At 40.9% G+C, this 12,819-nt stretch overlaps 2 protein-coding genes across 2 annotated transcripts; one reads left to right on the forward strand and one right to left on the reverse strand.

The window, feature by feature from the left end:
• Positions 1 to 3,546: 3,546 nt before the first annotated feature.
• On the reverse strand, positions 3,547 to 5,255 carry LOC102211238 (ES1 protein homolog, mitochondrial). The gene is made up of 5 exons (XM_005719745.1): positions 5,180 to 5,255; positions 4,586 to 4,698; positions 4,281 to 4,452; positions 3,993 to 4,194; positions 3,547 to 3,901 (listed from the first exon to the last, which is right to left on the reverse strand). The coding sequence occupies exons 2-5, from the start codon at positions 4,691 to 4,693 to the stop codon at positions 3,709 to 3,711; spliced, it is 675 nt and encodes a 224-aa protein (XP_005719802.1). The 5' UTR covers positions 4,694 to 4,698; positions 5,180 to 5,255; the 3' UTR covers positions 3,547 to 3,708.
• A 531-nt stretch (positions 5,256 to 5,786) lies between these two features.
• On the forward strand, positions 5,787 to 10,032 carry LOC102211521 (uncharacterized). Its single transcript, XM_005719746.1, has 9 exons — positions 5,787 to 5,922; positions 6,655 to 6,768; positions 6,852 to 8,528; positions 8,633 to 8,732; positions 8,825 to 8,973; positions 9,063 to 9,175; positions 9,260 to 9,349; positions 9,455 to 9,577; positions 9,667 to 10,032. Exons 1-9 carry the CDS (start codon positions 5,868 to 5,870, stop codon positions 9,868 to 9,870), a joined length of 2,625 nt encoding a protein of 874 aa, XP_005719803.1. The 5' UTR covers positions 5,787 to 5,867; the 3' UTR covers positions 9,871 to 10,032.
• The last annotated feature ends 2,787 nt before the right edge of the window (positions 10,033 to 12,819 follow it).

Consider the following 12,819-nt stretch of genomic DNA (forward strand, 5'->3'; position numbering starts at 1 on the left):
CCAACTGCCCGTGTAGCGTGGGTCGTGGTCAATAATAACTTTAGACCAAGCACAGAGGACTGAGACGAGGCTATGGTGGAGGTCCGGACTTTTACTCCATAAGCTCAGAACACATACAATAACACAGTACCACCTACTGGTGGGAGGTAGTAATAGCTGCTGCTAGTTACAGTATACCACAGCCAAACTGGTGGCAAGTGGCATCTTGGCAGCTGCACGCTCGACTTTTCTCAGTTCATGGGTAGTTATTTTGCGCCTTGGTTTTTCCATACGCTTCTTGCGACCCTGTTGACTATTTTTAATGAAACGCTTGATTGTTCGATGATCACGCTTCAGAAGCTTTGCAATTTTGAGACTGCTGCATCCCTCTGCAAGATATCTCACTATTTTTGACTTTTCCGAGCCTGTCAATGTCAGGGCTCTGTGTGCGGGCAGGCGGAGAGGAGGATCCAAACGCAGGACTCAGACACTAACTTGAAACTCAAAAACCTCAGCTTTATTGCTGGTACGAAAACAAAACATGAAGTGAACATGGAATAAGGAGAACCGAAACACACAGGCATAATCTGATGGTACGACGCGACACTGACACAGAGAAACACAGGGCTTAAATACACAGATGGCAGTAATCAAGGGATGAGAGACAGGAGGGGAACACACCTGGGAGAAATCACAGCTGACGAGACGTAAACTGAGCACACTCACATACGATACAGACCTACACAATAAAACAGGAAACTCAGACACATGGAACCAGACAAGACATTGAACTAAACAGACAGCTTCACAAACAGACGGGGTGACACCACAGACAGACAGAGATACAGACGCAGACTCAGAGGCAGACCGAATGTAACACGTAGAACTCAAACAATAATAATAATCATGATAGTAAATTGGAATATGATAATAATAAACTTAAAGCGCTGGGTCGCCGACCCAGGACCATGACAGTCAAGTCCTTCTTTTGACCCATTTTGCCAAAGGGAAGAACGTTGCCTAATAATTATGCACACCTGATATAGGGTGTTGATGTCATTAGACCACACCCCTTCTCATTACAGAGATGCACATCACCTAATATGCTTAATTGGTAGTAGGCTTTCGAGCCTATACAGCTTGGAGTAAGACAACATGCATGAAGAGGATGATGTGGACAAAATACTCATTTGCCTAATAATTCTGCACTCCCTGTATAAAGATATAAAGATATAAAGATAATAAGATATAGTGCTAAAATGTATTTATTTGGAAGGAGACGAGGACATGTTTCCAAAAAAAAGTGGGTGGGTGGATGGCTCGAAGCTGTGAGCGCAGTGCTAAAACCTTGACTCTGTCCTGTAACTCTTCACAGAGTGCTTAGAGTTGAGTCCCTTTCTCAGTATTGATACTGTTTTACTACTGCCGAGCACAACTGAACAAAACTAAACATTTGCAGTTTTTCGAGTTGCATGTCCGCTCGGAAATCGGTGCATAATTACAACGTGTTTGCGCGTCTTTTCTCGATTTTCGTGGTTTCATTTCTACCAGAGCCACACACTAACACCATACTAACATTTCTAAAGCACTTAAATGAATGTGACTTTGTTAGTGTGTCCGAGTTTAATAAGTACCTGCAACCTCACCGAAAAAACGAACAATGCGCGCATTTACGCAGGTGGCACAGTAATCTTTATTAACACAGGGAGGGGTTGAGATCTAACAGCAAATAATAATTTGCTGCTCTTACAAAATGCAAGTCACTGTTAAACACAGATTTCAGGGATACAAGGTGAAATAATTTGTAATGAAGGATAAATTTGGATAAAATCTGCACTAGCCCTCAGTCTCACAGTCCCGAGAAGTTTCTAACAGATGACACGTTGACTCTTCTCCATCCTCCTCTCGTTCATCTGCCTGATAGAATCACGGGCTTACACTGTATTATTTTAGTTTACATCAATCTCATCCTTTCCCTCCCTCGCTCAGTGCTCGTTTCTGAGCCGCTAATTTGTGCCGTTCTTGGTGGGTAACTCGAAATGAACCGACTGCATCCTCGTTTATTCATTGGAGCACTGTTAGAGCACCCAAAGAACTTTTAATTCCCATGAGCCCATTTTTGCCAACGCATCATCTCGCTAATTTGCCACACAGCTTTCAGTGACAGACAAGACCCTGTGTCTCTCTGGTAAACTCAGACAGCAGCTCATGCTCGGCGCAGACCGTTAGCTACTAAATGAGATCACCCTGAGAGATCACGATGACAGTGTAGACCGCTAACTTTGCCTTTATCAACATTCTTGCATGAAATATCCTCTTCTTAAAATGACAATATTGTAAGGAAGTGTTTAATTGTTTTCCTAAATGTTCCACACAAGTCGTTCTGAGATATTTTTGGAGATCTGTCAGAATATTTGACACTGCAGTGACAACAACACACAGTTACCAGTTACAGGTAAAACCTCATTGCAGGTGAAGAGAGTGTGTTGAGAAGATCAGAGGAGTGCTCTGAGCAGCTCACGAATGAAGTAAATGATAGAGAGAGGAGGACAAGTGGAAGACAGTGAATCAGGAAGAGCAGAGGACTGATAATGAGGAATTCTAGCAGCTATGAAGAGGATAAAGAGTGGAAAGGTGGCTGGTCCAGATGATACCTGTGGAGGTAATGGCGTTTTAACCAGACTGTTTTATGCAATCTTAGAGAATGAGAAGTCTTTATAGATCTAGAGAAAGCATACGATAGGATATCAAGAGAGGAACTGTGGTTCTGCATGAGGAAGTCAGGGCAGTTTAAATAACCATGTTGACACATGAAGTTTCCCCGGCAACCTGTCCAGGGTGCAAACTGTCTTTTGTCACATATCTGCTCACATGAGCTCCAGCTCTTGGAGATGCAAAGTATAATGAGAGATTAGGAAAATGGACTGAATGAACAATAAATGATAAAAGTCCAGTTAGTTTGCCAGACCCAGAAGCAAATAGACAAGTGTGTAAAGCAGTCTAACTCACTCTAGGAAAGATGGCAGGTGGCTGTCTACACACCCGGCAGCATTCAACCCATTAAACCTCCTTTCAGTTCCCCAGTGTTTCCCAGCGACAACAGTTGAACCGGATATTTGACAGGCAGTGAGACAATACTGTTAAAATGTTACTGGTGACAGAGGGCTCCTTTCCACTAACTAAATCATCATTAAACAATGCAAGGATTTTGGTAGGTACACATATTTCTTACTCCATGTGTAGTCGTATGAAAAAGGTTGTATGGGGAACCTCGAGCAAACAAGCCAATTGAAACAACACAGAAAAAGTGCACGTATAATTCCAACAAAATAACAAAAAAGGTTTAGCTGGCCACAAAAATAGTTACTAATCTGTTATTTTGCTTAAAGGTACGGACAGACTTTTGCCTACAAATGCAAATCTCCAATGTTTTCATCCAGTAAACCCCTTGGTGTAATAAACCAGACAGTTTCTAACACAATAGATTTGAACATTATGGATTATTGTATTATGTGTATGTCACGACATTATTGAATGACGTATAAATAAGGAAAAACAACTGAATTGTGTTGTCTTTGTTAGATAATCTTTTATTGAAATTTTATTGCATTCAAAGTTTCACATCAGGTCAAAACAAAAGTAGGAAATAGGTAAGAGAGCTTGATAAGCTTGATAGAAAAAAGGAAAGAAGAAAGCACCTCATGGATCAATAATGTGATTAAACTCTTGTTATGCCAGTTTCAGCGTTTCTTTAACCATGACACCTATTCCATCATAGACTTTGTGAATGGGAGCGTTGCACATGAAGGCAGAGGTGGTCACCAGCTTGTTTTTGGCATCAACATGAACTTCTTCCACATCTTTGTTCACGTGTTTGCAGCCCAAATCCTTCAGGGCGCCTGCTGTCTGAGCATATGGCCACCTGATGACAGGAAGAAAAGGGACTGTCAGAGCAGCTGACTGATGTAGTTTTGCACCCACATTAACATCTGATAATAAAATACTTCACCCACTTGTCACACTCTTTGTCCTGCCCCACGGTGAGCTCGCAGCCCGGCAGGATTTTTGCAGCTAGAATGGGCGCGATGCAGCACATACCCAGCGGCTTTCCAGCTTTGTGGAAGGCCTTGATGACCTTCTCTACATTTGGCTGGATGGCACAGTCCTTATTCTTCACTGCCCAGTCACTCAGGTTCTTAGCCACACCGAAGCCTCCTAAATGGGTACAAGAGAACATCACAAAAGTGCAACTAGCACAACAGAAAGAAACAGCGTGTGTGTTTTATTCTGTGGTGTCTCACCTGGGATGATGGCAGCATCAAGTGCTGAGACATCTAGCTCTGCCAGATCAGTCACCTCACCCCTGGCGATACGGGCGCTTTCCTGCAGGATGTTTCTCTTCTCTTCTGTGGGTTTCCCCTCGCAGTGGTTTACAACATGCATCTGATCTGCATTTGGAGCAAACATCTGCACCTGCATACACATGAAATAAGAGGTTAGCCTCTGCAAGATTGAGGGATGTTGTAGGAGTTCAAATACTTCCAAATGTGACAGGGTTCAGATAAGCACACAGATGAATGTGTAACAAGCCTTTTCTCGCCCTTACTTTTGCTCCTGCACGACTCAGGTGGACAAGGACAGCAGAGGCCTCGTGGACCTCTGTGCCGTCATACACTCCACAGCCTGACAGAATGACTGCAACACGCTTGGCCATGATTCCTATAAAAACACACACAAAACAATCTTCCTTTAACTGAACACCAGCCAGCATGGACTATTTCTTTCCCAGGCTGATATAATAACCAGTTAGTTGGCTAACTACTGCTTCTGTGCCACCTGTTCTGCCTTAACATAAAATATTTACATGAGCAGGTGAGACATAAGTCCCAGGTGTGCTGTTGCTGCTGCCAGTAAACACTTGTGACACCAGTAAACTGGAGTTACAGAATCGGGTGTTTAATCTGATGAATAATGAAGTTGTATCAAAGGCTAGTTTCGTCTGTACACAGTTTTTCTTTTTTGCATGTCATGAATGAATGAATGAATGAATTAATGCCTTTGTTGTCTGCAAAGAAAACTGAAAGCAAATGGCTGACAAAACGAAATCTATCACTTGGAATTATCCTTCATTCATCAATGTTTGTCTCTAAAACGTAACTTAGGCAGTACAAGCAAAGACAATGCGGATAGATTTTCTCACCTTGAACGGCTCTCGATCGGCTAGTTCTTCAGCTGTGCGGAGTTTTCCAATAGAGGTGTGATGACTGAACTCAGAAGCAGACTCTTTATAATCCCTCCCGCTGTCTCCTCCCCCAATAACTCTGTAACCCGACAGACTGACATCATCCGCGTTACCGACAACGAGGAAAACGCCGAGTCATTCCGCGTTGTTATAAAGTTGTAATAAAATGTTGAGCTATGAAAAGAAAACGTTAAGATAAGCCACGAAGCTACCGCATTGACATTAAAGTTAACTTCTTTGGCCTAACTTTTGAAAAAAAGTGGCATATTAAAGCCACCGGGAATGGAAGAAGTGTGTGAGTTGTGATAGGAATATCTGTCTTATCCTGATTTGGATTTTTTGCAGCGGGGGAATGGTTAATAATTATTAATTTATTAATAATACTCTTTTCGATGAGTCAGGTTAACTTATGTATTTATCTGTGTATTTTACATGTGCAAACTTCCAAATAATGACATGTTTACATTTTTATGCAATGTAACCTAAGTGATTCATTTTAGACACACAACAGATGCCTGTTGGATATTCCATGGGCGCTGCCCGTGTTATTTCCCGGTGAGACACGGTTCGTCCTCTCAAGTGTCTGCTGATGTTACGCCCACGTGTATAAAACAGCCTCACGTCGACAGAGGGAGACACTACAGCCATGGCTCAAAGCGGCTCTCTGCACATATCCGTCGGCATCCTGAGCATCGGCGGTGGTAAGCTTGTGGTTTGCTTTCCGAAGTGTTACCAGCTTTGTGTTTGTTTTGTTTTTTTCATGTAGACTATCATGGCGAAATGCGCGCTCATATTAATCATAACTCATATTGTCACATTAACATGTGGTGAAAATACATTTTAATAAAGTGATTTATTTAAACTGCTGTAAGTGACCTCGAACAGGCGCCTGTCGTGAACGATATCAAGAAATTTTAAGCCAGAAAGAACGGCTGAAAAGGAGTAGTGTTAGTAAAGTGCAGAAGACAGAGTAGGTGGGTACAATAATTCAGTCACAAGGATACTTGCAAAGATGTTATGTCTTTATATTCTATGTAACCTCTTTGAGAATCTTGTTGAATACAGCCTATTTACCAAAGTAAGTAAAAATATTAGATGAAATAACAACTACACACACTTTGAAAAGCTGAAAATCACTTTTACCATTATTTTTTAAACTATCCAGTCTGCTGTAAATAAATAACAGTTCATAATAATAAAAAACGACTTCATTATTTATTATGATTTAATAATTAAAGAATAATATAAATGACAATATTTTATGACGATCCTTTTAAGGTTGTTAAGTTAACTTTAAAAAACAAACTAAAAATGGATGTGAAAAAAAAAAACATTTTTGTTATCCAAAAATAAACAGATTTTTTTTTTAAGTAAAAAAAACTACAGCAGTAAAGATGAGAAATAAAGATAAAGCCAGTGATTTTATCCTACAGGTTCACTTCTGCTTTTGGTGAATGGTTATGGCAGCACTCCTGAAAAAGACTTGGTCCCCCACACTGCACTGGGAATTCTGCTTCTCATCACTGCAGCGCTTCTGGCTTACTCAGGTTTGTTTAGGTTTGAGTTTTATTATTGCATGTTGTCATGTAGCTGTAAGCGTTTCTCCTGACCCTGCCCTGTTTTTTCTTAGGAATCCATCACAGTCTGTCCCACGGCCGCCTGTTGTCCACCCTGTGTCTCACTGTTTCTGCTCTGTGGTGTGGCTCTGGTCTGGTGTATATCCTGGGAGGGCAGAGGGTCATACAGCCCACACAGCTGAGATTCGCATTTGTCCCAGGCCTTGCAGCATTTATATTGGCCTTGCTCATCATAGGCATTGCTGCTGTTGTAGCAAAGAAAGCAGTTCTCTTTCTCATAGCTGTTGGTATCTCCTTAGCTTCCGCCCATCAGATCGCAGGTCTGACAGCCGTAGGTTTTGGCCTGTATGCCACAGCTGCTAACTACTTCCTTGTCTGTCTGGTGTGTCTTTACTTTGGTTCTGGACGTCTGCTGTCTGTGATCACTCACGGTAAAGTGGAACTTCCTGGAACAGGTGCGAAGAAGAAAGCTGAGCTGAAAGCAGAGCAGAACCAGGGGTGTAATGATGCCGTGTCAGTGAGTTTGGCGATGAATTTATTATCTGCGTCTGTATTAGCCTGTCCCCTGCTAGGTGTGGTCCCTGAGCTCTCTGTCGGTCATGTCCCCTGGCTGTGGACAGCTGGCGTGTTCCAGCTCGGCATGTGTATCCTCTTTTACAGAGGTATGGACATGCTTGCTGCCACTTTTTATGGCTTCACTTCCCTGTTTGCGTTTGCAGAGGGTTACAGTGCCCTGCTGTCATTTTATTCCATTCGGCCTTACTCACCTGTTCCCTTTCCAGTTGTCTTCTCAGTTCTTTTCTTCATACTGGCTCTGTTCAGTACTCAGAAGGACCTGCTGGAGGGCTTCTACCAGCTATTCTTTGTCGCCTATTCTATTGCTCTTGCAGCCCAGCCTCAAGGCTTTTTCCAAGCAGGCACTCAAGGTGTCCAGGCAGCTATATTTGTGGCTTCTGCTTGCATGCTTTTGATTACCACCTTTAACATGGCCTCTAGTACCAAGATTCCCACAGGGCAGAGCTGTTTCAAGGCTTTAGTTGGCAGGATGCAGAGCGTTACTCTCAGGGCACATGACAAAGAATTGCACACACCTTATCTGGGCTACTCTAAATATGCAGATGCAGAGGTGTTAGGCCATGCATCCAATGTGCTGGCTACTTTCGCAATCACAGCCACAGTAGGTAGCCAAAATCCTCTCTTTGTGCTGATTCTACCCTGGGTGGTCATGGCTGGCGGAGCACTGGAGCTGCTGTGCGGCGCAGTAGCCTTTGCTCGTGGTAAAACCTTTGAGAGCACAGTCTTTATTCTCTATGGGGTGATGTGGACGGTGTGGGGGCTGACACGATATGGCGGCCTGTATGGGGAGACCAGAGGTCTTAACATTGCTGTTGGGATCATTACCTTCCTTGTGTTCAACATTTTAGTGACAGCTGCAGCGTTGTTTATGAACGTCGCATGGTTTGTCTACGCATTTACCTTCCATCTCATACTCATCAGCTTCCTGCTGGACGCCATGGGCTCGCTGCCTTATGGCTATGACATAGGAGTCACAATCATCTTTGGCCTTGTCAGTTTTTATTTTTTCTTGGCACACATTTTCAACAGCACCTTCAAGTCTCCTCAGATCCCCTTAGGAAACCCTATTATCAAGCTGACTGGAGCAGGGGGAGGGGCAGCTGTCTGTCCACATTTACCAGCCCGTAAAGCCACATCTGTCCTACAGATTGCAGGTAAGACATAGAATACGTTGATGCTGAGTTCTCAAATAAGCAGATGTTAGTATGCTGGATGTGGGTTTCATTTTACTATCACCCCCTCTTCTTTCTTCATGCAGAAATCATGAAAAATGGCGGCATATGTGGAATGCCTACTGACACCGTCTATGTGCTGGTGGCTGCTTGCAACAGACCTGATGCTGTAATCAAAGCTTACAAGTGAGTTTCCTATTTCATGTATTTCACTTGTCCCTAAGTGTATTTATAGCTGTCTATTTCCTGTTAAATCTCGCTATTTTGTTTGGCTTCAGGGTGAAGAAGCAGGCAGAGGACCGTCCCATGTCCATGTGGATCTCCTCTGTCAAGCAGCTGGAGCCGGTGCGACACCTGCTGAGCCCTCTGCTTCTGGACTTCATGGAGGCTGCGTGGCCATCTTCCATTAGCATGGTTATACCAAGAGGTGAGTGTAAGACTGTGCGTGAGTGTGTCTGTGTGCTGGTAGGATTTTTCTTTTTATCATCATTTTTTGTTTCTTGCTTTCTCACACAGGCCCGTGGATGGAAATCTTTGGTTTGGGAGATGCTGCCAAACACATTGGGACTCCACAAAGCATTGCTATCAGAAACCCCGACTGTTCTGTAGCCACACATCTCATTGGTTTGGTAAGGGACATCAATATTGATCATTGCATGTCCAAAAATGAACCAAAATCAGTGAATATAAACTTCTAATACTTATTCCTATAGGTGGGGCCCATTGCAGTAACATCAGCCAACCCCACAGGTGAAGCTGATACAACTCACCACAATCAAGTGTATGCCAAACTGGGAAACAAGGTAATCATGATAATTTAGTTAATGAAGACTAAACAAGCTGCTGATTCCTAATTTTTTTCAGTTTTATTTTGTTTTTACTGAACTGGACGTGGTTTTGTTTCTTAGGTGGATGGAGTGTTATGTGATGGACCCTCCCCAGAGAACATTGCATCTACTGTGGTTGACTGCACCAAGATTGAAACTGGACAAATTGGTTTCTTTAGAGTCGGTCTCATTCCAAAATCAAAGGTAATATAAAGATCACACAGTCATTCTCTCTGTTGTAGTAATTTGGTGGTTGTTTACTTTGAAACCTCCTTTTTCTGTCTGCTTTCAAGGTTCTTCAAATCTTTGAGGAGGTTCAGAGGCGGCACAGACAAGGGCAGACCAATCCTGCCTTTCAGTATGATATGGAGCTACCACTTACAGAAAGAGACATTTCAGAAGTGGGAAGCACCGAAGATTCGGGAAGAGAGTCTGAAAACTCAACACCCTCCCCGCCTTCACTTGAAGAAAATCCAGTCCTCGGGAATGGATCGTAGTTTCTATGCATAATGCCTAAAATATGCTGCCATTTCTAATAAACCTGATGTGTAAAGCTGTTATTAAATGAGGGAAATCACATTGTGGAACTAACTGGGTGATTTGTAATGTACTTAATAAAGTGTTATTTATTATGTTTCCCTTTTGTCTGAAAATTACAAAATTACAATAATGCACCTTTTAACTTTTCATGTTGAAATATAAAACTGCATTTGATTGATTCTAAATGCATATGTCCCTATTCATAAAATACTATATTGAAAAAAGTTGTGTTTTCTTTTATTCTTTGAAAAGTCATAATGTTCAAAATGACATGTAGGTTTTTGCTCATAATGAAAGTAGCTGATTGTGTCATGAGATTTCATCAATATTCTATTTTTAATGTGCATTATTAAAAATAACAATAAGCATAACAATAAGTAATGAAATGAGTAACAAATATTTAATCTTACTATAATGGTGTATATGCCATGTATGCATGTCTGTATGTCCTTAACAGGGCTAATCTGAATACTGTGGATTTTTATATAAATTCCATGCATTTCACAATTCCCCTGCAAATGCGATGTTACGTTTGTTTGCGTTTATTACATCTGCAACGTACATAACTTATAACTACATAACGTTTAACAGTCACCAAATGTTTTTTCCAAGGGAGAATTTAAGATAAGATAAAGATAAGATAAGATAAAACTTTATTAATCCCTCGGGTGTGTTCCTCTGGGAAATTCGGTAAGTTGAAGCCATCAGAATTATTATAGTTTTGAACTTCTAATCAGCTTTAATTTTTATTTCGTTTTAGCTTTTTGTTTTCAAGTTGGTTTACTATCAGTTTCCAGAGCAGTTTGCTTGTTTCAGTTTAGTTTTTATTGTTTGAAAATGTATAGTTATATTTTTGTTTTTATTCGTTTCAGTGCTAATTTTAGGCTTTAGCAGGGGACAGTTTTAATTAATTATAATAACCTTGAGAGTCACCAAACACAGAATCACATATATGGAACGCCACACAAGCCAAATTTTTTGTTTGTGATAATAAAATAAGCTTGATACATGTAAAGTTCATTTACATTGCAGTTTTGAAGACTAAAAGTCACAAAGTAAATTACAAAATAAAATAAAATACAACAAATAAAAATGGCATGAATGGATAAAACTAAACAGAAGCAAGCCTGCACAGGTAGCTCAGATCCTCAGATCTTAATTTGATACAACTTGTAGTTAACCTGTAGTTAACTTGCACTTAATATGTCTAAAATCTACCAAACAAGCTTTGACTCAAGGCACAGCTTACTTGATTTGTATTTTAAATACAAATTGTGACTTTGCGATTGTGCCTAAAGTTATTCTGCAGCTTCTTTGTTTTTAGCATCCAAATGTATACAGATAAATATATATAATCAGCAAACATCTGGCAAGTTAGAGTAGGTGGACGGATTTCAGACATTCAAAAAAAAGAGGATCCAACCATTTGTGAAATTGTTTTCTGTCTGTAAAAGCTGATTTTATCCAGTCAATTAAATGAAGTGAAAACATCAACGTGTTAACTGTTCCAAGTATACCACTGTTTTTACTCCTTAATTAAAAGCTGGACACAATATTAGAAATATTTAAATATTTTAAAAAGGTATTAAGGGTGCATAGTCACCAGGTTATCAGTCAGGAGACAGCAGACTGTGTTCTGCATGAGAAATGTTTGATCAAGTCAAGGCATCAAAATCTACCTGGTTACATTTAGGCACTAAAAACTACAAAGATTTTGTAGTTTTGGTTCAAATATTTCCCTTCCCAATACTAATGTTTCACATTAACTTCATGATTTATATATTTAATGCCAAGCAGTCTTTCATAAGCATAACGTGGTGACAGTAGCTGAAAAACATCACTGACACAAAAGAATGCATTGCATGAAAGAAACAAAACAATACTCATTGTCAACCTGGGAATGGAAAAAATGTCATGATGCATCTAATATAGTCTTATGAGAAGAAGCGTGAAGAAACGAAACCGTTTTTTGTTTAGAGGTAAACACAGCTCACTCCTGTTTCTAAGCAAATTCTAAATAAAATCTCTTTTTAAAATACTTTTAGAACAGTGCAATGCAATTCAAGTGATACTTGTGTATTAATAAGCAACTCTTTATACATACTTTGTCACCATGTAAACAGCCTATTACCTGATACTGGAACCAGGAAATATACAGGTCACTTTTTCTGAGCATCAACAGGCACTCTGGATTTATTTGATGATGGACGGCTTTTTAAACACAGTGAGTGGATGGCCCTAAAGTAAAAAAAAAAACAAAAAAACTCAGTGCTATGATGCAGCAGTAATATTGTGACACTAAAAGACACTCATCATATAAAACTGCATTAGGAGTGCATAGATTATCAATCACGAGACAGCAGGTTGTGCCCTGCTGGTGAAATTTATGGAAGGAGGAAGTATTGTGTTTTTGGTTAAATATGTCAGAAACATCCCCACAGCATGGTGCTGCCACCATCACTGTCGAGGTGGTATTGGCCAGGTGATGAGTGGTGCCAGGTTTCATCCAGACATGACGCTTGCCTTTTGGGCCAAAGAATTCAGTCTTTGTTTCTCATGGTGCCCTTTGACAAAGTCTACGTGGGTTGTCATGTGCTTTTTACTGAGGAATGGCTTCGTCTGGCCACTTTACCATACAGGCCTGAGTGTTCCAGAAATGGTTGTCCTTCTGGAAGGTTCTCCTTTGTCCACAGAGCAGTGCAGGAGCTGTCAGAGTGACCACTGGGTTCTTGCTTACCTCCCTGACTTAGACCCTTCTACCCTGATTCCTCAGATTGGTATTTCTTTACCTTTCTCTAGGTCAGTGCCTCAATACAATCCTTACAATCCTGTCTCGGAGGTCTATAGACAATTCCTCGGATGTCATGGCTTTGTTTGTGCTTTGACATACACTGTCAGCTATGAGA

Source organism: Pundamilia nyererei, unplaced genomic scaffold (assembly GCF_000239375.1).
Source record: "Pundamilia nyererei isolate P.nyererei 1_Seehausen unplaced genomic scaffold, PunNye1.0 scaffold00001, whole genome shotgun sequence".
In the NCBI taxonomy this organism is placed as follows: domain Eukaryota; kingdom Metazoa; phylum Chordata; class Actinopteri; order Cichliformes; family Cichlidae; genus Pundamilia; species Pundamilia nyererei.

Coding starts and splice junctions, on each gene's coding strand:
- LOC102211521 (XM_005719746.1), top strand. CDS start 5,868: ATGGCTCAAAGCGGCTCTCTGCACATATCCGTCGGCATCCTGAGCATC. Junction 6,769..6,851: donor AGCGCTTCTGGCTTACTCAG/GTTTGTTTAGGT, acceptor GTTTTTTCTTAG/GAATCCATCACAGTCTGTCC. Junction 8,974..9,062: donor TAGCATGGTTATACCAAGAG/GTGAGTGTAAGA, acceptor TTTCTCACACAG/GCCCGTGGATGGAAATCTTT.
- LOC102211238 (XM_005719745.1), bottom strand. CDS start 4,693: ATGGCCAAGCGTGTTGCAGTCATTCTGTCAGGCTGTGGAGTGTATGAC. Junction 4,453..4,585: donor TGAGTCGTGCAGGAGCAAAA/GTAAGGGCGAGA, acceptor ATGTGTATGCAG/GTGCAGATGTTTGCTCCAAA. Junction 3,902..3,992: donor CAGGACAAAGAGTGTGACAA/GTGGGTGAAGTA, acceptor TCCTGTCATCAG/GTGGCCATATGCTCAGACAG.